The following is a 25859-nucleotide window of genomic DNA, read 5'->3' as shown; positions in this document are numbered from 1 at the left end:
GGTCTCCAGACTTACTGTAAATATCTGCAACCTGGCTCTCAGCAGGTTTTGGATTTCATTGTTCATCCAGGGCTTCTGCTTGTGGAAAACCCTGAACAATTTGGTGGAGACACACTCATCCACGGCTATTTTGATAACGTTTGTTACAGCCCCGGTGTAATCATTCAGAACCTCAGCTGTCTCCTTGAACATCGCCCAATCCATTGACTCAATGACACTGTGTATATTCAAGAGGAAAATGTTTATGTGTATTTTGGTCAATATGGTTCATAGTGTGAAAAAAAATGTCCTACAACTATTCTTCAGCCTCCTGCGACCACCTACTAGCTGTTCTGATCCCTATAGACTCTCTTTTCAGGCTCTGTCTGCATAAAAGCAGAAGGAGCACAGCCAGATGACATGACTTGCCAAAATGTAGTCTCAGGATAGAATGGTGGACCTTCTTTATCCCGTTGTATCAGTTATCCAGTGTGTTGGAACCTCTGGTGCAGCAGATTACATGTTGTTAGCAGTTAGACAGGGTTTCCTTGAGACAGGCCTGCTTTAAATTTAAAAAAAATTAACTCAGCAGGTCAGGCAGCATCCATGAAGGGGAGGAATAGATGACACTTGGAAAATTGAACCTCTCAGGCTTGAGTGTCAACCTGAAGCATTGACTCTCTGTTTTATTCCCCAGCTCATTGAGTCTCTCTAGCAGTTTGCTTTCTTTGTTTCTTTTCCTCTTGCTCCAGTTTAATGGTGTGCATGGCCCTGAGTAGAGAACCTGGACACTTTGGCTCCTTTTTCTCTACCACTGACTACCATCTGGCTTCTTTTGATGGACAGTATACCAACAATGAAATGTCCAGACCTGCTTGGCAGATACTATAGGCTGCCCCCAACTCAATCTTATCTTCAGGAACCTACCGGGATTTGCGCGGCTACTGGATCTGTGCTTAGCTCTTTTGGTTGTGCGAGGAGCTAGGTAGCCCTCATCTCCTGCGATTTATCCCTCTGGGCATTATTGGATGATGGAAGTGTTCAGCCAATCCCGATTCCACGAGCATGAACAGATTCCTGGAGAAGTGGCATTCACCACTAGACAACATAATCCTCATAATCCACCGTGAGCTTCACATTGTGGAAGTGACAACCTTTCCTGCAGATGAAAAAGTCTGGTTTCTCTTTGGGATCTTTATCAGTTCAAGAGTATAATCGATGATTTTTGATGCTAATAGGGTCTCAGCAATACTTGGAAGCCTAGGGCCTGAGATGTCACTGCATGAAAGTAGGTGAAATCATTTCACTGCATACAGATCCAAAGCAAAATCTGACGCTGCGGTGAGCAGATTGCGAGATCTCATGGAGATCTGCTTGGAAAGCTGAGAGAGAGACCTCGACCTCCACGGAGAGAACAGTCCAGAACATTTGAGGATGCGGCAGAAGCTCTTCCAGAAAAACATCAAACATCCCGTTGAAAAACCTGACCCCAAATGTTAATGGCTCATCAGAGAGTTCCAGATAGGATTTACATCCTGAGAGATCCCTCTGAGAGGGTTTGGAATCTCTTCCCCCACCCCACCCCCCCCCATGCCGAGATCCCAAACCAACCTTAGGTGGCCTGTCATTGGGCAAATTGAATCCTCCATTAATGGATAGTTGCCAGCAGAATTACCAGGAGGCATCCCATTGATTGATATGTCAGCAAAATGACAGAGGAAACTTTCCTCTGTTAATTCAATCTGACTGAGCAGCTTGCTACATTTTGTAGCTGCCCAGACAGATCTGCTGATGTCAGCAGAGATGCTATTAAGAGCAGTATCTTGCATCACATGCTCCAAGTTAGAGTGAGACTGTTCATGATGATTGTAACTGGAAGCTTGTTTGAATTTTAAATTTAAATTTAGACATACAGCATTTTAACAGGTCCTTTCAGCCATCCAATCACATTTAATTGACCTACAATGCCTGGTGGGAGGAAATGGAGTTCCCAGGGAAAACCAGGGTCAGAGCCAGAATGTATGGTTACAGGGGGGCATTCACGAGTTAGGGGGGGGGCGCAGGATCTGACCTGTTGATGAGAGGGGGGAGGGGTGTTCTAGCAAAAGTCAACCTGTCCCTCTGATGTGGGATAGGAGGCACTCCTTTTGTTGCATTGTGTCACTAGATGCTTGACACATGCTAGCAACATGGTCGGGGGTGGGTGATGAGTCGCTGGCATGTGTCAACCTAGATGCTAGAGACGCAGGAGGAAGTGGGGGCAGGTCTGATGGCCAGGAGGGGACAATGCCCAAGGATGCCCCCCCCCCTTGGCGCCAACCCTGGGGAAAACCCACGTAGACACGGGGAGAACATACAAACTCCTTACAGACAGCCTGGGATTCTAACCCCAATCCTGAGTGCTGACGCTGTAACAGCATTGCACTAGCCGCTACGCCAACTGTGCTGCCCACAAGTCTACATTCAGGAGCATTGCTAAACCGCTGCTTATTTTGGCCAGTGTCTACATTATATTTGTGAAAGCACTGGAAGTTCGAGTTCATGGATCATGGGTTCTTTTGCTCCATCTTAGTCCAAACGCACTTCTTAAATGGTTCGAGCATGAAAAGCTCTTCTTTTGGTTCATATTCATGTTGTTTGAGAGTGCTTTGAATTATCTGCATTCTATGCACTCCAGTGCCTCATAAACCATGCTTCAGGGATGGCTTTATTACCATCAACATCATGTTCTTTCAGTGCTCTTATACCTGAGCATTAACAGCACATTTGATGCACACTATTACATTTTCACATTACATTTTTGTTATTACATATAATAGGATCTTATTCTCTTCTTAATGAAGCATGAAAGAAAGAAATGTTGCCCTGACCACATCTGTCTCTATGTTGCTATACTCATCTAACACTATGAGGCAATTAATGGTTCACATCAAAAGATATACATTTTATCCCAGACTGTGTGTGTGTGTGTGTGTGTGTATCTGTATGCTCAATGTGTACAATCATGTATGTGGAAAGTTGTGCACTCACACGTGCATGGCACATTGCTATGTCTGCTTGAGTGTGCTGTACCTGTCTGTGTCTGAATGTATGCATCTATGTCTGCGTCAGCATGTCCATTTTCAAACTCATTCTTTGCTGTTAATTCATTTTAATCCTTTTTTTCTCAATCCCTCCACCACTTCACTCCCTCTCTTTCACCATCCTCTCATAACCAAAGTCCCTTATCCCTTGTGTCAAAGCTGCAACCCTCTTCCGCATTCTGCACATCCTTCTAAAGGGTTGGCCAGAATTAAACATAAACTGCCTGATGCCTCACTGGATGTTCAGGAAATTTCCCTTCATTCGCTGTAAAGTTTAGTTTCTCACATGCATTTTTATTGATCAATCACTTGGACTGCTACAAGAAATGGTGATGCGCTCTATTGAAGATTGAGAGGGAGACATAGGTTTTAATATACTTTAGATTGTAGCTGGCCCGACTCCATGCACTCGAATGAACGGATGGGGGGGAAGGGAGGTCGACCTTTATGCCCAGGTCACAAGGGGAGGAGCTACCGGGAGCGAGTCATCAGTGGGCTGGCCAGCCCCTCATGCACAGCAGTATATACGTATCACCACGTGGGTCTCTCTGTTCCAGCAGCCACTTTTAAAATACAGGCATGCAATCAGAATAAAAAGGTGCAATAAAGTCGAAGCAAGCAGGTATGTGCTTGCAGTGAACCATGATACGTGCAGGCTGTTTGAAATGGTAGATTCAAGAGTTGTTTCCTTTCTGCTGTCATCAGTCTCTGACTAATTTTACATTCATTAAATAATGTTGCCCTTGATCTGTTCCTGTCGTCACTCCACTCTATTATATTTCATTTGCTGTACTTATTTATGGATTGACTTGCTAGGTAGTGTGCAAAACAAATCTTTTTATTGCACCTGGGTACATGAGACAACCTTGAACTTGATAGCTTACAGATTTAAATTGCTGCCTCCATATTTTATGTTTCACTCCTCTCTAAGAGATTCTTCCTTTGGAAATGAATCACCTCTCCGAGATGATTTATTCTGCTAGTTGCTGGATGGATGACTTAATAAGCCATTAAACAATCCTTTACCTTCTCATATTTAGCAAATCCACCCATGACTGCTGGATCCACGATACCGTTGAGCAGCATGGAGAGCGGGTTGATGGGGAGGTGGTCTTCTCCCTGGTACTGGGTGATCAATGTTAGGATCTTCTCATTCGTTTTCTCCATGGTTTCAATAGCATTTTCCAGGGGACTGATGGTGCTCTGTAACACAGTGAAAGAAACCGGCACTGAGATTTTATCTGCAGATCAGGGATGGTCAAATACCATATGGTAATCTGATCCAAAAGGTTAGGTCTCACAGGAGTCCTTTCAAGTGAACCAACATTCACGTGTATCTGCGGTGGGGGGGGGTTTCTACTGTATCCGGTCTTCTCTACATCGGAGAGACTAGGCACTGACTGGAAGATCACTGAGCACTTTCGGTCTGTCCAAGTCAATGACAGGCATCTGCCAGTGGCCACCTCTTTCACTTCTGCACCCCACTCCCATGCTCACATGTTTGCTGATGGCCTCATGTACTATTCCACCAAGACCACCTGGAAAATGGAGGAACAAGGCTTGATTTTCCGTCTGGGCCCTCTCTATCATCTTCTTTGGTTTTTGCTGAGCTACTCTCCATTTTCCCTCCTTCCCTTTCCTTTTGTCTTCTTTCCCTTAGCTCCCCACCTCCTTCCCTCTCTATTCAGAGACACCCCTCCTCCCCCTGCCTATGCTGTGCCCCCCACCCCACCATTTTGTTCAGGCACCTGCTGATATTTTTTCCATACTTTGATGGTGTTCAAGCCTGAAACATTTGGCATTGCACCTTTAACTTTGCTATATAAAGCACACTGTATGACCTGCTGAGTTTCTCCAGCACTGTGTGTTTGCTTCAACTGAGGTGTCTGTTGGCTTTGGTGTTTTACATTAGATTTTATGGGATCCAGAGTGACCAGGCCAAATGGATATGAATGTAAAAAACACAAAATCGCTGGAGGAACTCAGCAGGTCACTCAGCACCCAGGAAGGTGAAGGTATTTAACCTGAGATACTATGAGCAAATAAACAGGCTGGGGCAGGAGTAAAGAAAGGGCAGGGGGAGCAGCACAGGCCAACAGTGGACATGAATAGGAGGGCAGGAGAGGGGGGAATTGGGTTTTTGTGAAGGCAGAGCTGGAGGAAAGGATAGGGGAAGGGGAAGAGATGGTGGGGTGGGTGCTAACGGAAACCAGAGAAGCCAATATTAATGTCATCTTGTTGGAGAGTGCCCAGACGGAAAATGAGGTGTCGTCCATCCAATTTGCAGGTGGTCTCAGTCTGGCAATGCGAGACCATGGACAGACATGTTGACATGGGAATGGGGAAATTAAAATGGGTGGCCACTGGATGATCCCTGCTATTGCAGGAGGCAGAGCAGAGGTGCTCAACAATGTGATCTCCCAGTCTACATCTAGACTGTCCGATGTACAGGAGGCTTTAACAGGAGCACCGGATGCAGTAGATGATCCCTGCAGATTCACAAGTGGTGTTGCTTCACTTGGAAGGGTTGTTTGAGACCCAAAAATGGTGGTGAGGGAAGAGGTGTGGGCGCAAGTGTTGCATTATTAGTCTGGCAGTAGGAGATTGAAATGTTAGAGGGTTGTTTTTCAGAGAGAAATCCTGTGGCAAATGATATGCTGCATGGATCTGTGCTGGGTCCACACTTGTCTGTCAGTTATATTAATAACCTGGATGAGAATGTAAGTGGTAAGTTTGTGGACGACACTGAAATTGGTTTAGTGGATACCGAGGAAGCCAAAGACAACAACAGGGTCTTGATCAACTGAGTCAGTGGGCCGAGAAAGTGTATTGAAGTTCAATTCCATTTTGTTCAGTCAAACCAGGGGAAGACTTAAACAGTAAAGAGTGGGGTCTCTCAATGTATGGTAGAATAGAGTGACTGAGGGATACATGTGCATAGTTCATTGAAACAGGTAGAGAGAGCAGTTAGGAAAGCAGATGACTCACTTGCCTTTGTCAGCCAGAGCACTGAGTACAGGAGCTGGACAAGTGAATTTGGAATACTGTGTGCAGTTCAGGTCATCCAGACACGGGGAGGATAACATTAAAATAGAAAGGATGCAACAAAGATTTGTGAGAATAATACCCAGGACTGGAGGGTTTGAGTTATAAAGAGAAGCTGGACAGGTTGAGACTCTTTGCGCTGGAGTGCAGGAAGCTGATGGGTGACCTAATAAAAATTTGTAAAATCACGAGGGACGTAGATAATGTGAATAGACATAGTCTTCTCCCAGTCCTGAGGGCATAGGTTTTGGATGAGAGGGAAAAGTTTAAAAGGGACCCGTGAACCAACATTTTAACACAGAGGGTCATGATTACATAGAATGAACCGCCAGAGGAAGTGGTAGAATTAGGAGTTTTAAACACATTTGGACAGATATAGATGAATAAATTTAAATTTGGATGCATCGCAGTAGAAGCCAATTCCATCCACCGAAACCCATGTTGCCCAATTACACCAATTAACCTACCGACCCCATGTGTTTTTGGAGCGAGTCCGGAGAAAAACCCATGCAAGTCAAATTCCTCAAGGAGGATGTCGGATTTGAACCTATGTTGCTGGCGCTGCAATTACATTGAACTCATTGCTATGCTTTACTATGCTGCCCAAGGAAAGGGTTGGAGGGATTTGAGCCAAATAGGGAAGGTGCAACTAGCTCAGATAAGACAATTTGATTGAAAAGGCCTGTTTTGGTGCTGAATGACACTGTGGAGGAATGATTGATCCAAGATTATAGAAGCTGGTTAAATTTCTGCCAGCTGGCTTTAGCTTTTTTGATTTATGGTCTGTGCTCCTCTCAGAGGGGTGTTATGAAAAGTCAACCTCTGAAACACAGGCAATGGCAGATGCGGGAATCTGAAGCTAAACACAATCTACTGGAGGAACTCAATGGGTCAAACAGTACCGTGAGAAAAAAAAAGTAGGCTATGATTCAGGGTTTTGACCTAAAGGGTTTCTTCCCCTGATGTTGCTGGACCTGTTGAGTTTCTCCCGCAGATTGTATTTAGCTCTGAATTGTCAGTCTTTTTTCCCTCCACACATATGCTGCCTGACCTGCTCAGTGCTTCCAATGGATTCTCTACTTTTCTCCAAGTATCTAGCATTTGCACTTGTTTTACTTTGGCATCAATTGGATTTAGACCTTTTTCCAGTGGTGGGAGATAAAAGTCATCTAAGGCCGACTGCAAAATTAAGAGATGGGGAAGTGCAGAGAGACCTAGGGGTACTTGTACTCCAGTCTCTGAAGGCGAGCATGCAGGTACAGCAGGTGGTTAAAAAGGCAAATGGTATGTTGGCCTTCATATCAAGAGGATTTGAGTATAGGAACAAGGATACCTTACTGCAGCTGTACAGGGCCTTGGTGAGACCACTCCTGAAGTATTGTGTGCAGTTTTGGTCACCTTATCTAAGGAATGATGTTCTTGCAATGGAGGGAGTGTAGAGGCAATTCACCAGGCTGATACCTGGAATGGCAGGAATGACTTATGAGGAAAGATTGCACAAATTGGGATTGTACTCGCTGGAGTTTAGAAGATTGAGAGGGGATCTCATAGAGACATATAAAATTCTGGCAGGACTGGACAGAATGGATGCAGATGGGATGTTTCCAATGATGGGAAAATCCAGAACCCGGGGCCATGGTTTGAGGATAATAGGCAAACCATTTAGAACCGAGATGAGGAGGAATTTCTTTACCCAGAGGGTGGTAAATCTGTGGAATTCATTGGCACAGAGGGCAGTAGAGGCAGGTTCATTAAATATATTTAAGAGAGAATTAGATACATTTCTTCAGTATAAGGGTATTAAAGGTTACGGAGAGGAGGCGGGGACAGGGTATTGAACTTTAAGATCAGCTATGATCTCGTTGAATGGCGGAGCAGGCTCGAAGGGTCGAATGACCTACCCTGCTCCTATCTTCTATGTTTCTATGTTTCTATGTTATACTAAAAGCTGGAGACAATTAATTTTGCAGAGCATCTATCTAGCAAATCTATCTGTCATGCAATAGCAACTTGTAACAAAGACTTGTAATAATGCTCCAGTATTCCATTTCAACATTTTTAGAACTTCAGGAGAAAGGCAATCCATGTCTGTCCTGGTAATTTAGGAATTGCTCATATTTTCACATTGAAATTAATGTGCATTGGTATCTGTTCATACAGTATTGGTTTGTGTGTCACACAGGGATAGAGTGTGCAGGGTCTCAGACAAGCCTGGAGATGATTTAGTGTTATTGCTTGAGGATGGTGGTTACAGGAAAAGTTACCAATTATGTATGGTGTTACAGGCACAGTTACTAGGTGGGTGTGTTGTTATGGACACAGTTACTAGGTGAGTGTGTTGTTATGGACAGTTACTGGGTTAAATGTCATATAGGGTCAGGCACCAGTTGTGTGGTGTCATGGATGCTATTCCCAGTTCAGTGTGGTGTTATAATGCACAGTTCCAGCCTTAACTACCAGGTAAGAGTGGTGCTACTTGTGAAGCATGAACCCAGCAGGATGAATTCACAACCAGGAATGATCTGTGTGATGTGGTACTCACCGGAGAAATGGCATTGACTTCAAACCAGCGGAGAATGCCAGGTAGTTTATAAACTGTAAGGAAGGTGGTTCTCTCAATCCACATGGACTGTAATAAATAAATAAAAGATAAATTAATGACTCTTTCTGAATTAGGGCTGCATTCAGTGATTTTGTATAAGTGATGGTCTAAACAGTGGATCACCTAAAGGATTTCTTCAACTGTAGACAAAGATATTGCATTAGCAAACATAAAGGGGCTTATAATGTGAAGACATGAGATATAGGTCCAAAAGGACATTGGTGGTATTAAAACATCCCAAGTCTTACTTCCAATCCAATATTTTAATATTTGGGTGGAGAGTTGTTGTCATACTTGATGAATATTCTCATAAAAATAAATTTAAGTTGCTGGCCTAGCAGGATAGAAGAGATGTTTCTTGTCTTTGCATGACTTTGTACTCAGTACTTGATCTTCTACCAAAACCTAATTTGGTACCACAAACAAAGGACTTTCTTCCATAAAAAAAAGTTACAAGTTTCTGTACAGATTTTCTTAATCTTGATTAACACAATAAATATACGTAGTATCTCACCGCAAACTCATTGTCTGGGTCCACTGGCCCTTTCCGGACTGGTCTTGAGTACTGAAACTTTTGCACATAATTTGCCTTGTAGAAGCTGAGGAAATCAAAGACATGAAGTGATACACACAATGAAAGCACAGTGCTGCAGGTACAACACGCATTGCACCTTATAACTGCTATTCTATTGTTATTAATGGATGAATTCCTGCCCCATGATTTTCCTTACAGTTAAGCCCAGGTGGAAAGATAAAACAACATATATAGAACATGAGAAGAATCTCTTTATCTATTCAATTAATTGTCCTGTCCTGAACATGTCCCATAAATTTTTCAGTGGAGGTTCTGTAGGATGGAATATTTTAACCTCTATCAGTTTTGTGTGTGCCTGGGTGAGGGAATAAGTGCTTTAGCCATTGAGCATGTTGATTAGAAATCACCTCAGGGAATGACATCCTCATTTTACAGAGCAGGAATGATTGTTGGGGAATTATTGCAGAGCATTGAGTACTTTCGCAGCAGGTACAACTTGATAGATGAGGAGGGTAAACATTGTGGAGCCATTTTTAATTCCATTGAGTGTGGATCATTCCAGCAACTGGGGAGTTCAGGACAGGGATTTGTGGCAGCATAGTCTTCTTTTTTGTTGTCTTACTTTCCTGCCAGACAGGGATGTGGTGAAGAGGGGTAATTAACTGAATTTTATCAATGTCACCTGCTTTGATTTTGTGAAAATGAAAAAATTATAATATTCAAAGAAAATGGTAAATTTGCAATGGAGGGAGATTTAAACTTCTATCTTGCAATTTAATAATCATTTGGATTCACTGCTCTAATACTGTCATCTGTGGCATGATAGTAGGGGTTACTGTCTTCGATTCATATATTAATGCTTGTTAGTACAGTTCCAAATGCTCATTACTGCACTAAGCACAGAAATAAAGCACTGCACATTCATCTGCAATGTTAGAGCTGAGCCTCGGGGGCAATGCAACTGGTCAACTATGTTATGAGCCTGTTGAATGATAAAAGGGTGTGTTAGTTTCCTGAGAGGCTGTTGTGGCCGAATGTTGCTTCACTAACTTTCATCGACTGTTATAAATGAGATAGTAATTGAGATTTTCAAGTATTAGTCCATATATACTCAAGAACAAAGAGGGCATTAAAGTATAAGGGTATAAAATTATCAGCAATAATAATAGGCCCAACTAGGCAAGCTGTTTCTGTGCCTGAAGATTCTATGGCTCTAAAGGCAGGAGGAAACTGGAAAAGATGCTTCTACTTTCTAAGGAGGCATATCGTCAAATGTTCGATCAAACTTCTACTGTGGGAAATATACTGACTGGTTACATCATACCCAGGTTTGGTAATTCAAGTAGCCAGGGATCACAGAAGCTGCAGGAAATCGCTTGACCTCCCATCCATTGAACACATCTCAAGAAGGCAGCCAATATCATAAAGGACCATAATCACCTTGATTATAATCTCTTCTCACTGCTATCTTTGGTAGAAGGTACAGAAGCCTGAAGACCAGTGCCTCAGGGTTCAAGAACAGTTTCTTTCCAACAGCTATCAGCTCTTGAACCTCCCCTTGTTACATTAATCAGGGACTCTTTTGACACCACAAAAAGAACTGCTTGCACTATTGTAAAACCATTTTTGGTACTATGGTACCTGAATTTTTATTATCTTTTGTATTCATTATCTCTTTTTAATTTAACTTAATTTATATTATAATAGTTGATTTTTTTTCTCCTCCACAAGTATCTGTTTGGCTGTAGCAAGTCAGAATTTTGGTGCATATGCAGATTGTATAATTGAACAATAAAATCATTGTGGGGAGGACTGGTTAGAGAATGGAACTACCTCTAGAGTTGACCTGCTGTGAATACTTGTGGCTTCACTCACCCAACCTATGCCATTTATCACTGATCAACTTTCGGCAGATTCTATGACTGCAATGAGAAATCATGTATTTTGCGAATCTCTCCTTCCACGTCTGCTTCAATAGGATGGGTAGGCTGCAGGCTAGAGCAGCACGATCGATTTTAATGTGTGCAGCACCACACTGCCAAGCGAAGGTAATGCTGAGAAAACAATCAATGCAGCCAGAGCCCAATCTGCTTTGCCTTGGGTGACAACTTAAAATGGAGTTAACTGTCGGGGCTGAGAAGATCACTGAATGAACTCATAAACATTAAATGTGGGATAACACAAGTAGCTTCACGCATGGACTCTGACAACAAAGCCCTTGTTTTTAAACACATGTGTAGATTGTTTTACAAAGGAACAAGGAGTTTTAAATGCAGACAGGCATAGCATATTCCTTTTACACTGAGTCAGCAACACTGCATTTTGCTCCTTTCTTCATTTTTTTCTTTGGCTTGGCTTCGCGGACGAAGATTTATGGAGGGGGTAAAAAGACCACGTCAGCTGCAGGCTCGTTTGTGGCTGACAAGTCCAATGCGGGACAGGCAGACACGATTGCAGCGGCTGCAGGGGAAAATTGGTTGGTTGGGGTTGGGTGTTGGGTTTTTCCTCCTTTGCCTTTTGTCAGTGAGGTGGGCTCTGCGGTCTTCTTCAAAGGAGGTTGCTGCCCGCCAAACTGTGAGGCGCCAAGATGCACGGTTTGAGGCGTTATCAGCCCACTGGCGGTGGTCAATGTGGCAGGCACCAAGAGATTTCTTTAGGCAGTCCTTGTACCTTTTCTTTGTTGCACCTCTGTCACGGTGGCCAGTGGAGAGCTCGCCATATAACACGATCTTGGGAAGGCGATGGTCCTCCATTCTGGAGACGTGACCCATCCAGCGCAGCTGGATCTTCAGCAGCGTGGACTCGATGCTGTCGACCTCTGCCATCTCGAGTACTTCGACGTTAGGGATGTAAGCGCTCCAATGGATGTTGAGGATGGAGCGGAGACAACGCTGGTGGAAGCGTTCTAGGAACCGTAGGTGGTGCCGGTAGAGGACCCATGATTCGGAGCCGAACAGAAGTGGGTATGACAACGGCTCTGTATACGCTTATCTTTGTGAGGTTTTTCAGTTGGTTGTTTTTCCAGACTCTTTTGTGTAGTCTTCCAAAGGCGCTATTTGCCTTGGCGAGTCTGTTGTCTATCTCATTGTCGATCCTTGCATCTGATGAAATGTTGCTTGTCCGTGAACTACTCTTTGCAGACAATGCCGCTTTAGTTGCCCATTCAGAGCCAGCTCTTCAGCGCTTGACGTCCTGCTTTGCGGAAACTGCCAAAATGTTTGGCCTGGAAGTCAGCCTGAAGAAAACTGAGGTCCTCCATCAGCCAGCTCCCCACCATGACTACCAGCCCCCCCACATCTCCATCGGGCACACAAAACTCAAAACGGTCAACCAGTTTACCTATTTTGCTCCTCAGTGCTTTAAAATGCATAGGTTCCCCAGGACTATTGTAAATGCGACAAGAGGGTCTCCCTGTGTGCTCTGAAGCCTGGCATAATTACTACCACAAAGCTCTTTGCAGCCATGCGCATAAACACTTTGAGAAGTCTAGAATTGCAACCTTTGCCTCACTGGACACAAGTGACTTTCCGCCAGTTGTTCCGAAGCTGCTCACTATGGACAGCAGAGAGGCATTTCCACCCATCCCACCAACTGTCAGTGTGAACTGAGAATCAGAATCAGGTTTACGTCATGAACATGTGCCATGAAATTTGTTTTGCATCAGCATTTCAGGAGCACGTTGCTATAAATTACAGTTCCATAAATTCAAGATTAAAACAATAATTATGCAAAAGGAGATGTTGGTAAGAAGTAAAACATGAAAGTCTGCAGACACTGTGATTGAATTAAAAACAAAATGCTGGAGAAACTCAGCCGGTCAAACAGTATACTTCATGTAGCAAGGATAAAGATACATAACTGATGTTTCGGGCTTGAGCCCTTCATCAAGTTTCATTGTCCATTCAGAAATCTGATGGCAGAGGGGAAGAAGCGTTGGGTGTGTACCTTTAGGCTCCTGTATCTCTTTCCTGATGGCGGCAGATAGAAAAAGGCACGGCCTGGATGTTAGGGTCTTTGATGATAGAGGCTTCTTTTCTCTCTAAAGATGTCCTTAAAAGAGTGAAGACTAATGCCCATGATGGCACTGGTCGAGTTTATAACCCTCTGTATCCTTTTTGCTGTACTTTGCATTGGCACTTCTATACCAGATAATGATGCAACCCATCAGAATGCTCTCCACGTTACATCGAGAGAAATTTGGAAGAAACTATGGTGACATTCCAAATCACCTCAAACTCTAAATGAAATACAGCCGTTGGCTTACCTTCTTCATTGCATCAACATGATGGCCCCAAGTTAGATCTTCAGAGATGTTGACCCCCAGGAATTTGAAGCTCCTTACCCTCTCCACTACTGACCCCCTCGATGAGGACTGGTTTGTGTTCTCTTGGTTTTCCCTTCCTGAAGTCCTCAATCAATTCCTTAGTTTTGCTAATGTTGCGTGCAAGATTGTTGTTCACACCACTCCACTAGCTGATCTGCACCACTCCTGTACATTCCCTCATGGCCATCTGTGATTCTGCCGGCGACCATGGTGTCATCGGCAAATTTGAATTCTGCCTGGCCACCTAGTCATGGGTGTAGAGCAGTGGTTTTCCAACTTTTTCTTTCTGCTCACATACCACCTTAGGTAATCCCTAGGCCATCAGTGCTTTGTGATTACTAAGGGATTATCTAAAGTGGTATGTGAGTGGGGAAAAAAAAATAGTTGAGAACCACTGCTCCTGACCCAATTGTTACTGAAATATTTGGCTTGAGAAAAATTGTCATTGGCCTATTTCCTTTGGGGTTATGAAACATTGCATCTAATGAGTCAATTAGGTACGATTAAAACAGTGGGTTTCAAACTTTCTCTTTCCACCCACATACCACCTTAAGCAATCCCTCATTAATCACAGAGCACCAATATTTAAGGTGGAATGTAAGTGGAAAGAAAAATTTTGGGTGGAGAGAATAGAGCAGTGGATTGACCACGCATCCTTGAGATGCACCTGCGTTGATTGTCACTGATTTTGTACTGAGGGAGATGCAGAAGCTCAGGTTTTGAATCTTGCTAGCTGAAGGGATGATGGTGTTGAAATCAATGAAAAGCAGCCTGATGTATGAGCACAAGGGGGCACTGCAGCTCTAGAGGTTAAACCATCCCTCGTGATAATTGTTCTGTGAACAATGTGATCTGTTTTAAGTGTCAAGCTGCCATATTTTTGTTGGAGCACCTGAGAAAAGAGGCAAGATCCTGGCTCAGAAACCATCTATAGAGGGCTGAAGGTAGATGCAAAATAACGATGTTCTCTGGTCACAATCCTCCAGCAATGGCCCCAGCTCCGCCTGAGGGGCAGGTTGGACTGACTCCATCTCATGACCTACGCAATTTCCATGCACACCCTTCTACTTCCCCACATAAAATGTATCTCTGGCCACCTGAAGAGCTCTGGGCTGGAGTCTGGGCTGGTACTGCAGAGGAAGCACCTTGCACCCTCATCAGTGGAGCTTATGAGCAACAGATCACATTAGATGAATGACAAGCGTGTTAGTTGTGCTCTGTGATTTCCAGAGGAGCGTTCAATCATAGCAGTGGGAAGAACAAATGGGCTCTCCTTCTGGAATCTACCACTGAAGCCTTGACAGCTGCGGATTACATCAACAACCTTGCACACCCCTTAGTACTACACTGGCATGTCAGCATAGAGTGGGCTTAAAAACACTCCTTTGTTGTTATCATTTCTTGGGTTTCAGGGCAAACAAGAATCCAGTAAGAGGGCACAAAGCAAACCAGGGACATCCTATCTATGCTGAGGTTCACTACTTCTTGACTTTAGAGGATTGAAGCAATTGTCCCAGATGAATTGAAGCTTCTTCTCCCCTGCCTCCAAAGCGAGAATAGGTCCTTCTGCTTAGCTTACTATAATGGATGCCCACTCCTTCCTAGTCATGCACCCATTCATTAGAGAACAGAAACCAAAGAGGGAGTTTCCCAAATCCCAAATTAAGTCCCCTTATACATTTAGCACACTTGTGCATTGATCATACGTTATCAGCCAGGACAGAGCTGACCAGCCAGCATGGATGGTCAGGGAATGAGCTAAAAGAATAAGACAGATCCATTCCAGGAGAACCATTCAACTCCCACTGTACTTACTTGATAACCTGGTCTGGCACAGGCTTGCTCTTGAAACGGATCTGCTCCTCAAGGACTGGTTGGACAGTGAAACACTGAATGACTGTGTGAACAGAGGTTAAGGGTACAATGTGCAACAGTTGCAGTTGATAACCTTCAAGACTCCTGCTCTGATGTTGGATGGAGAAAGCAAGGGGTTTGGGCACTGCAGAGATCAGTTGGTGGTAATCAGTGGACAAGGCGGCTGCATGTGAGCTATCTAGGAGGTTTGCAATTTTACTCTCCTGAGATGCAATCATATGAGAAGCCCAATAAGAGGGCCATAGTAACACACCAGTAGAGTTCCTGCCTCACAGTTTCAGAGACTTGAGTTTAATCCTGTTCTGCAGTGCTGTCTGTGCTTTCCCTGCGACCACATGGGTTGCGTCCAGATGCTCAGGTTTCCTCCAACATCCCAAGGACGTTAGGGCTGGTAGATTAAATGGGCACCAGAAATAGCCCCCTGTGTGCAGGCATGTGGTGGGACCCTGTGAAGTGATGAGAATGTGGGGTGAACATAATAGGATTGGCGCAGGATTAGTCAACATTGGTGCTTACAAACAGAAAGATTTACAGCATGAAACAGGCCCTATGGCCCAACTTGTCCATGCTAACCAAGATATCTATCTAAACGTCCCCTCTGTCTGTGTTCTGCCCATCCCCTTCTGAACCTTTCCTAATCCTGAACCTGTCTAAATGTCTTTTGAATGCTGCAGTTGTAACCTCCTCTACCCTCCTGATGGCATGGACATAGTGGGCTATAGGGTCTGCTTCCTTGTTATATATGACTTAAATGGAAGCAATCAATATTAAAGTACATTACAGGTCCTTTGGCCCATGATGTTGTGCTGACCCATGTAAACCTACTCCATAACAATCTAATCCTTCTCTCTTCCACATTCATAACCCTCGTTTTTCTTAGATTTTTGAATGTCCTTATTTTTCTAGCCTCCTCCACCATCTCCATCAACACATTTCCAGGTGCCTATAAAGGTAAATTGTGTCCAAAAGCCTATACAGAATCGTACCTCCCCACAAAAATATGCAGACACAAAGAGTCTGAAATTTAACGAAGCCTAAGGTGCTAGATTAAAAAGGTCATGAGAGCTTTGTCAACATCCCATGGTGGATGTGGCATTGTACATTGAAACATGCACAAGCTTCCATCATTGCAAGGAGTCTTAAAGCGAAAAAGGGTGGATAAAGATATTCCCTCAGCCCATGAGGGAGCCTAGTGTAGAAATTGCAGGGGCTCTGGCAGAAATATTTAAAATGCCCGAGGATTGGAGGGTAGCTCATGTTGTTCCATTGTTTAAAAAAGGCTCAAAAAGTAACTCTGGAAATTATAGGCCGGCAAAGCTGATGTCAGTGATTATTGGAAGGTGTTGTAAGAGATCAGATATACAATATTCAGATAGCCAGGGAATGATTAGGGATAATTAACATGGCTTTGTGCATGGTAGGTCATGCTTAACCTATCTTATAAAATTTTTCAAGCATGTTACTAGGAAAGTTGATGAAGGAAAGCCTGTGGATGTTTAGATAGACCTGAGTAATGCCTTTGACAAGGTCCCACATGGGAGGTTAGTCAGGAAGGTTCAAATGCTAGGTATTCATGGTGAAGAAGCGAATTGGATTTGACAATGGCTGGAAGGGAGAATAGTGGTGGATGATTGCTTCTCAGACTGGAGGCCTGTGACTAGTGGTGTGCCTCAGGGATCATGTCTGGGACCATTGTTGTTTGTCATCTATATCAATGATTTGGATGTTAATGTGGTAAATTGGATTAGTAAATTTGCAGGTGACACTAAGATTGGAGGTGTTGTGGACAGCATGAAAAAGGTTTTCAAAGCTTGCAGAGGGATCTGGACCAGTTAGCAAAATGGAATAGTTGGTAAGGTATATGGACGAGAGAGGGATGGAAAGTTATGGGCTGGGTGCGGGTATATGGGAGTAGGTGGGAGAAGGTGCTTGGCATGGACTAGAAGGACCGAACTGGCCTGTTTCTGTGTTGTAATTGTTATCTGCTTATGGTCCATCTTAGTTGAGCCATTGTCAGATCTGATGAAAGGTCTCTGTCCTGGAATGTTTACCTTGTTTACTCCCTCCACAGATGCTGTCTGACCTGCTGAGTGTTTCTACCATTTTCAAATTATATTCCAATTGCCAGCATCTGAAGCCTTTTAATTTCTGATGACTTGGATGGGATATTTAGTTTCCTATGGTCCAACTCTGCTGCATTTGGGAATATGCCAATCTTGGCTTGTCAGAACCACCCATCTACGCAGGTAACGAAGTCATGGAGACAGGATCTCAGGGCAACAAGATGAATGGATTTTCAATCCTTGACTATTTTGAATGGGTTGAGAAAACAATTATTGACATGATACAGGTACTGGTATTGGTTTATGTGCATAGGTAGCATGGTGCAAGCACATGGTCCAAGATCTAGGGCAAAGAAGCAAATCATTTGATTGAGATGGTGATTTTACTCCTTGTGGACTTACGCTCTAAGCATTTTCCTACTTTTATTTTCTCTCCTTTTTCATAACTTTCTTGTCTGCGTCAAGCCGCCAGCTGAACGGTTCAAGGCTCTGTTTCAATGTTCTGTGTGGCAATATGTTTGTGTTTTCAGCATTGTTCAAATTTCTATATTTGATCCTCACCATCTGTCTAACATTAATACTACCTTTTCCTGATTTTTACACACATGGAAAAAGTTTATCTTTATTAACAGCTTATATTTATTATCTCGTTTTCTAGCTTCTGGTGTCTTGTGGAAAGTTGTAGGTGTATTGTATTGTAGGTGGGTAACAGGCACCTGTTTGGCTGCAGAAAATGAGAATTTCAGTGCATCTGTACATTGTACTGATGTAAATGATAATAAGCTCTCGTTCTCCATATTTATAACAGACTGCCATTGTTTTGCATCTACTTGTCATTAATAATAGCCCTCGTATTAATGTTCCAGCTGTGATAGTCAGGAACTACCCAGGGGTTCGCAACCTGCAGGTGCAATGTGTTGCTGATCTGTGCAATGGTTTATCGACAGAACGATGTCTTATTTTCCCAGGATATTGGGTGAATTTGGCAGGGGGTGCAGTTCATTGTCATTATTGAGAGATAATGCATTGAAACAGTTGGAATGGCCTGCCTGGCCTCTGCGGGCAAAAGCACCATTGCACTAATCCTACATTCATCCCATTTTTATTCTTTCCATACTCTTATCCTGTTAACTGGGGCAGAACCACATGGAGGTTCGTTTGTCCAAATTGTGGAGGCTCTGCTTGCAATTTGATGGAAACCAGCAAGGACATGGATTTGGAATAAAAACACCAAGTCCTGAAAATGCTCAACATCTGTGGGAAGAGAAACAATTAATGGAGGAGATGAGGCATGCTAGAACATTAACTGTTCTCTCTCTCTCCATCTCTCTCTCTCTCTCTCTCTCTCCCCCTCTCTGACCTTCAGAGCATTTCAGACAGTTTCTGTGGTTTTTTTTTAATCTCAGATTTCAAACATTTGCATTTATTTTTATTCTTGTTTTCCTAAATCCAGGTGCTGACAGTCTGCCAAACTGCCTTCGCCGTTGCTCATTCCGCAGAAGGCTATCTCCTTGGAGTTGTGGCTCACAAAATTTATCAGTGTAACTCCAAATAAATGTCGAACACTACTTTGTAATATTTATTTGTTTTATGCAGCAGGAAATTCTTCCTCAGTCAATGTTTCTTTCGATGCCCAATGCAGTAACATTCATGGATATGAACTAAATGGGAAGTGCATTTGGGATTGCACACTAATCTTGCAATGACACAAGAGGAACCCATCAGGTTAATGTTGGCCTGAAGTGAAGCAACTCCTTACATTACCTTACTTCCCTGTACTTTTGCAGCTTTATCCTTTTCAAGCATGCCCAACTCCCCTTTGAATGCTTTTGCCTTTAATATTTAGGGATAATTTACGATTAACTTACCAGTGCTTCTTTCAGACACAGGAGCAGGTGTAGCATGTGATGACAGAGAAAATGTAGAAGCCCCGCATTATAAAACTAGAGCCATTCCTATATTGTGCATATAGAACTGCAGACCAATAACAATTCTGATCTTATAATGATACAGAAGAACCCATTAACTTGGCTTGGATATGCAAGCAGCCCCCAAGGTGAGAGTAGAAGTCAAGTCCCTGTGAGGCAGCTGCTTTGCCATGCCACCCATAAATGAAATAGTATTGATTTTATAATGAGGAAAGCAAAAGGATATTGCTTAGTTAGTGCATGACCACAATTATCCTTGAACAAAAGCAGTAACAACAGTTGACAAATAGTTTTTCTTTAAGAAATCCAGGGCAAAGAGCAGATTTTCTATCCGCTTCTGACACCACCTACATTGCAGGCAACTCTAAAGGATACATTGTCCGGAGGAGTTCTTGATGTCATTTCCTGGAGGTGAAGTGGTGTTCATCCTTTCTGCATTTGGAAACTCTGTCATCAACTGGCTTTGAAAGTCTTCTCTCCGTTCATACTCCTTCCCACGATAGATAAATACCTTGTTCTGTGGGTGGGAACAAAACGAGACTTTTTCTGTTAGCTTAATTACACAAAATTTGGTTGGTCTTGGTTGACCAGATGAGCAGGAAACTGGAGCTGAGATTTGCTTCGTATCTATCTACTGGCATATTATCAACACTCTGAGAAGTCATGTGATGCCAAGAGTGGGAAACAGAAAATGACTCACACACAGCAAAGGAAGATTTTGGATTTGTACTGATCAGTTTATGATTCTTGATATCCTCAAGCCTTGAGATGTAGATGAGATTAAAAAATATTGTGTGTATTAAGCCAACTAGTGAAAGAATGTTTTCCCTCAAATACCAATGAGCTAAATGACCAATTAACCATACATAGGACACAGTACAGTATAGGGCCTTTGGTCTACAATGTTGTGCTGATGTGTACCCTACTGATCTGTTCCCCTCACTCTTCCATTCTTCATGTCAAATTCTCACCCCTCCCCTTCTTATATCCAATTAATGCCTTTTGTTGGTCTGGATTCCTCCCCCAGCTGGTACTGTCTGAATTCTGAGATTTCCTGACTCATTCTGCTTATTCATTGAAGAAGGGCTAAGGTCCGAAACATTGGCAATAGATCTTTGTTTTTTATGCACACTGAAAGACAAGCTGAGTTCCTCCAGCATTTAATTTCTTCTCTTTTCCTCATCCTTTTAATACAGACACGTCCTTTTTTTCACGAGCTCAGGCCTGAGTAGTTGGTAATATCTCTCCCTCCTATGGAAGCTGTGACCTGCTGAATTCCTCCATTCTGTGATTTTGCTCTAATCACAGCAACTGCAGGCTCGTGTTTCACTGCATCATAACCTGGTACAGAAAATAATCAGCTGAGGCGCACGTGAAACTGCTGTGGTTTTCAAACAGCCCCACCTAAACGCATATTCCACTTTAAGTTATCCCTATGCCATCTGTGGTCTGTGATTAGTAAGGGATTAATGAAGATGGTACGTGAGTGGAAAGATAAAGGTTTGAAAACCACTGTTTTAATCGTACCTCATTGACTCGTTCTGTGCACTGTTTCATAACTCCAAAGGAAATGGGCCAATGACAATTTTTCTCAAGCTAAATATTTCAGTAACAATTGGGTCCAGAGCAGTGATTCTCAACCTTCCCTTCCCACTCACTGACCACCTTAAGCCATCCATTACTAATCACAGAGCACCGATGGAATAGGGATTACCTCTGCTCGAGAGGGTTGTGAATACAGCATCAACCATCAGCCAAACCAACCTCCCCTTCATTGCCTCCATCTACACCTCTTGCTGTCTCAGGAAATCTGCTAACACATTAAATGCACCACCCTACCCTTCTCACACTCTTTTTCCCCCCTTCTGTCTGGCAGATCATACATGTATTTGTAAACATGAACACCCAGATTTAAAGATAGCTTCTTTCCTCTTATTCAACTCTTTACTGGGCCTCTCATTGCTAAAAGATGATGTCCTTGCATTGTTTTAACAGTACCTTTCTCTATCCTCACCACATTGCCTTTGTAGCACTATACCCTGCGGTCCATAACTTATTGTACCACCTGCCTCACTTACGAATGGGTTGACTTGCCTGGATAGCACACAGAACAAAGCATCTCAGTAGAACAATTTCCACACAGAAATAATTTTAATACCTCAATTAACTCATCAGATATGCACCATCTTTTAGACCCCTGGGTCCTCCGCTTTTTGTGTTCTCCATGGTTTTAATGTTCCATTTATAATAGGATACTAAAACTTTGTGATTTTAATCATCAATGAACAAATGTCTTATACTTTGACTTTCATGATTTCAATTTTTAAAGTTTACAACACTGTAGAAGCTGCTTACGGCCATTGAAACCCATGCCACCCAATTACATCCAATTAACCGACATACAGTTTGGCAGATGGGGGGGAAACTGAAATACTCAAGGATACCCCTGGTAGGTCATGGGGAGAACATACAAACTGCTTATGGACAATGGCGCATTTGAAACTGGGTCGATGGGACTGTCATGGCCACTATGCTAACCGTGTTCTTGCATTTTTGGCCAAATTAAGAGTAAACATGCTTGTTCAACCATACATTAACAATAATCTGTTAAGAAATCACAAATTTAGTTAATTAATACACAAGTAATTTATCATTCTGTAAATAAATCACAAATGAAGGTCAGAGGTACAGGATAGGCTGTGAATTTGGATTGTAATGTAGGCTGATGGATTAATTTGCCTCTGTAAAATTTCCCCTTGACTAGGTGAACAGTAGAATTGGAGGAGACATGGGAAGAATAGATTTCCGGGGAAAATTACTGGGAGAATAAACTTTCTCTGTGAGCCAACAGAGGGGTCAATGCACTGAAAGATCTTCTATGAGAATAAGTAGAAAGAAAATCTTCAGTTGTTTTCTAGATTGCAGTCACACCTCTGAGGAAAGCCATACCAGGAAGGGAGGCAAAGACTGACAGTAACCCAGTGGTTCTCAACCTTTTTCTTTCCACTCACATACACTTAAGTAATCCCTATGTCATTGGTGCTCTGTGATTAGCAAGGGATTACTTAAAGTGGGATGTGAGTGGGAAGGGAAGGTTGCGAACCATTGTTCTAGACCTAATTTTTACTGAAATATTTTGCTTGGGAAAAATTGTCATTGGTCCATTTTTACACCGTGCCCATAACAAGTCCATTAGGGACAGGTGGTCTTCAACCTTTTTCTTTTCACCCACATACCACCTTAAGCAATCCCTTACTAATCACAGAGCACCAATGGCATAGGGATTACTTAAAGTGGTATGTGAGTGGAAAGAAAAAGGTTGAGAACCACTGCCTTACAGTTAAGACAATCTCTGAGGAACTGGAGGTAAATCAATTGATCCAGGGACCAAATCAAGTTGTAAAACAAAAGATTTCTTGTAATGGATCTATAGGAGTTCACTGATGGAATTATTGTCTAATTTATGCAGGAGCAGGCCATCACACAGGAAAAAGCAGAGTTAATAAACTGGAATGAAGGATGGAAGCTTAATGTCATGGGATTTTGACAATAATGCTGTGGCAGGAGGGTGCTTTATTGCACAGAATTCAGATGGATGGCAAAAGAAGTGATGATCAGCAAAAAGGATAATCAGGAGTGTTATTAAAGAAAGCAATTGTCTGAAGTACAAATGCAGATCTTTGATCGGAGCAGCACAGGACTATTAATAATGATGTACCACAATGACTTAGGGAAAAAATGAAAGTGGTTGTACAATAATGGATTCAGCAGGCAAAATAAAACAGGGACACTGAAGATTGTAATCCACAGCTAGAAACCAAATACAGATAGATGGTTACATAAAGATGAGGGTGGGAAGCTCAATATTTCAGGTTATAATAACTGCAACCTAGTACATTTTAGCATTGAAAAGTACCTTAAGAATCTTCATTGATGCATGAGCAAATAAAAACAAAATCCTAAACAGCTCATTCAAGGAGGTAGGTTTTAAAGAGCATCTTTAAATAAAAAAGGAAGGTTTGAGAGTGAGAGGTTTATATCAGGATTTTCAAAACATAAAATCTGGTGTCAATGGTAAAGTAATTAAATACCTTCTGATTATAATCCCATGCATTAGAGGAGAGAGGGAAATCAGAAGCTTGTGGAGTGTAAAGCGATTACAGGAAGGGGTGAGATCATGGAAGGATTTGAATACAAAAGTGAGAGTTTTGAAAACTAACATCTTGTCTAATCTTGTTTGTGGCTGCCAAACTGAGCCCACAAGTGGGAGCATCAGGAAGGACAGGAAAGGAACGTGTGGGCGGAATAGTTCCACTAATTAGAGATAACATAATGGCAGCAGAAATTAAGAGACATGTAACTGACAGAAAATTAGAGTAGTTAGGGATTGAACTAAGAGATAAAAGGAGGTATGATTGATACCATGTGGGGAAGCAGAGGAAGAAATATGTAGGGCAATATTTGAAGATAGAACACTACAGTACAGAAAACAGGCCACTCGGCCTTTCTAGTCTTTGCTAAAACATCATTCCACTAGTCCCACTGACCTGAATCCACTCCATAACCTTCCAGGCCTCTCCCATCCATGTATCTATCCAATTTATTCTAAAACTTAAGATCGACCCCGCATTTACCATGTCAGATGGCACCTCATTCCACACTCCCATCACTTTCTGAGTGAAAAAGTTCCCCTAATGTTCCCCCAAACCTTACCCCTTTCACCCTAAAGCCATGTCTTCTTGTATTTATCTCAGTGCAAACAGCCTACTCACATGTACTCTGTCATTATCCCTCATGATTTTGAAAACCTCTATCAAATTTCTCCTCATTCTTCTACGGTCCAAGGAATAAAGTCTTAACCTGTTTAATCTTGCCCTGTAACTCAACTCCTGAAGACCCGGCAGGATCCTAGTAAATCTTCTCTGTACTCGTTCAATCTTACTGATATCCTTCCTGTAGTCTGGCAAATAGAACTGCATACAATACTCCAAATTTGGCCTCACCAATGTCTTAAACAACTTGAACATAACATCCCAACTCCTGTGCAGATGTGATGAAAGTCTTACTTACTGCAGCTTCCCTGGTACATAAAACACACTAACAACAACATTAGTACAATTAATCCATAAACACAATATAAAACAGGAAAATTCAAGAACCTGAAAAACTTTGGGTGAAAAAGTGCTGTTCTTGAATATTGAGGTGCTATATTTATGCTAATACACCTTCTTCAGATGTTTTTAATTATTCACAACAAAATAGTCCCAGTCTATGAGCAGACATCCTATATGCAGAAAGGAAAACATGATATCAAGGAAACTATGGACTAATTTGCTTTAGCATGAGAATGATATTGAAACCTTTAGTCAAAAGCAAGATACAACACAAGTCTAGAAGCAAATTTTGGGGCTTGATCAGTAAATAAAGCTGCACTTCAGCAATCTGACTGAATACTGACAAAATAAAAGAGTAAAGGTAATGCATAAAGATAAACAGTTATTCACAAAATATATCATATTGCAGAAAGAGGACATGGAGTCAGTATTGGAGCAGAATGGATAGCAAGGCAATAACTAATCAAGAAATTACTCTGTTAAATGGTGGGAGGTGTTAAATTGAAATGGAAGTGTGAGAGATTGCAAACGAGTCGAATCAAGAAGGATCCAGGTTTCTAGCCCATGAAACAGAATAGAGTTGGCAGGTTTTCACAACAAGTAGTTTGGAAGGCAAATGACATTTTTGGTCTTTTTTTTGCAAGGGGGTTGGAGTTTAGAAATAGAGAAGTATTTTTACAAGTGTGCAGGGTGTTTGGTGAGATCACACCTGGAGAACTATGTATACTTTTGGTTCCCGTTTACTGGTATTGGAGGCAATCCAGACTAATTTTTGAAATGAAATGCTCTGCTCTTGATGCTGCAAGGTATAGGTGCCACAAGATTCATACCACCATGCTCAGGAACAGTTGCTATCCCTCCACCATCAGATTCATAAACAACAAATTCAATCAGAGACTCATTTAAGGGTTCAAAATTTGCACATTATTTATTACTGAATTTTCTTGGTATTGCAGATCAGTTTGTTTACATTCCTTTCTTTGCACTCTTTTCTTGAGAACAAAAATATTTCAGGGTTATATATGAAGTCAAGGATGTACGCTGACAATAAATCTGCACTGAACTTTAGTTGTCCTTTCACGAATGACGATAAAAAGGTTAGATTTGCATTCTTTGGAGATTGGAAAAATGGGGGTTGATCTTACAGAATAATATAAGATCCTTAGTAGGAACAATAAGGGAAATATTGAGATGCAACCGTTAGGAGGAGGCAGTCAAATGAAGGGCTATCATTAAAAAGTTAATGGGCATTTAAACTTTAGATTAAAGAGGTAGCACAGTACAAGCCCTTCATATTCATGAGCCCAAGCC

At 42.4% G+C, this 25859-nt stretch overlaps 1 protein-coding gene and 1 long non-coding RNA gene across 2 annotated transcripts in view; one reads left to right on the top strand and one right to left on the bottom strand.

Annotated features, from left to right (window-relative positions):
• Positions 1-25859, bottom strand: part of LOC138743573 (dedicator of cytokinesis protein 2-like) — a 699740-nt gene that overhangs the window by 18580 nt on the left and 655301 nt on the right. The window contains exons 42-46 of the mRNA XM_069899077.1: positions 19810-19951; positions 15384-15465; positions 9224-9308; positions 8650-8736; positions 4089-4265 (exon numbers count right to left, since the gene is read on the bottom strand). Of these exons, the coding sequence (XP_069755178.1) occupies positions 4089-4265; positions 8650-8736; positions 9224-9308; positions 15384-15465; positions 19810-19951 (573 nt within the window). The remainder of the gene's footprint in view (positions 1-4088; positions 4266-8649; positions 8737-9223; positions 9309-15383; positions 15466-19809; positions 19952-25859) is intronic.
• The window catches only part of LOC138743576 (uncharacterized), a 67823-nt gene that overhangs the window by 38857 nt on the left and 3107 nt on the right, over positions 1-25859 (top strand). The gene's annotated exons all lie outside the window — the stretch shown is intronic.

The sequence above is a fragment of the Narcine bancroftii genome, chromosome 9 (assembly GCF_036971445.1).
Source record: "Narcine bancroftii isolate sNarBan1 chromosome 9, sNarBan1.hap1, whole genome shotgun sequence".
Taxonomy (NCBI): domain Eukaryota; kingdom Metazoa; phylum Chordata; class Chondrichthyes; order Torpediniformes; family Narcinidae; genus Narcine; species Narcine bancroftii.
Note: the sequence above shows the minus strand (reverse complement) of the source record. Positions and strands in the feature narration are given on the sequence as shown.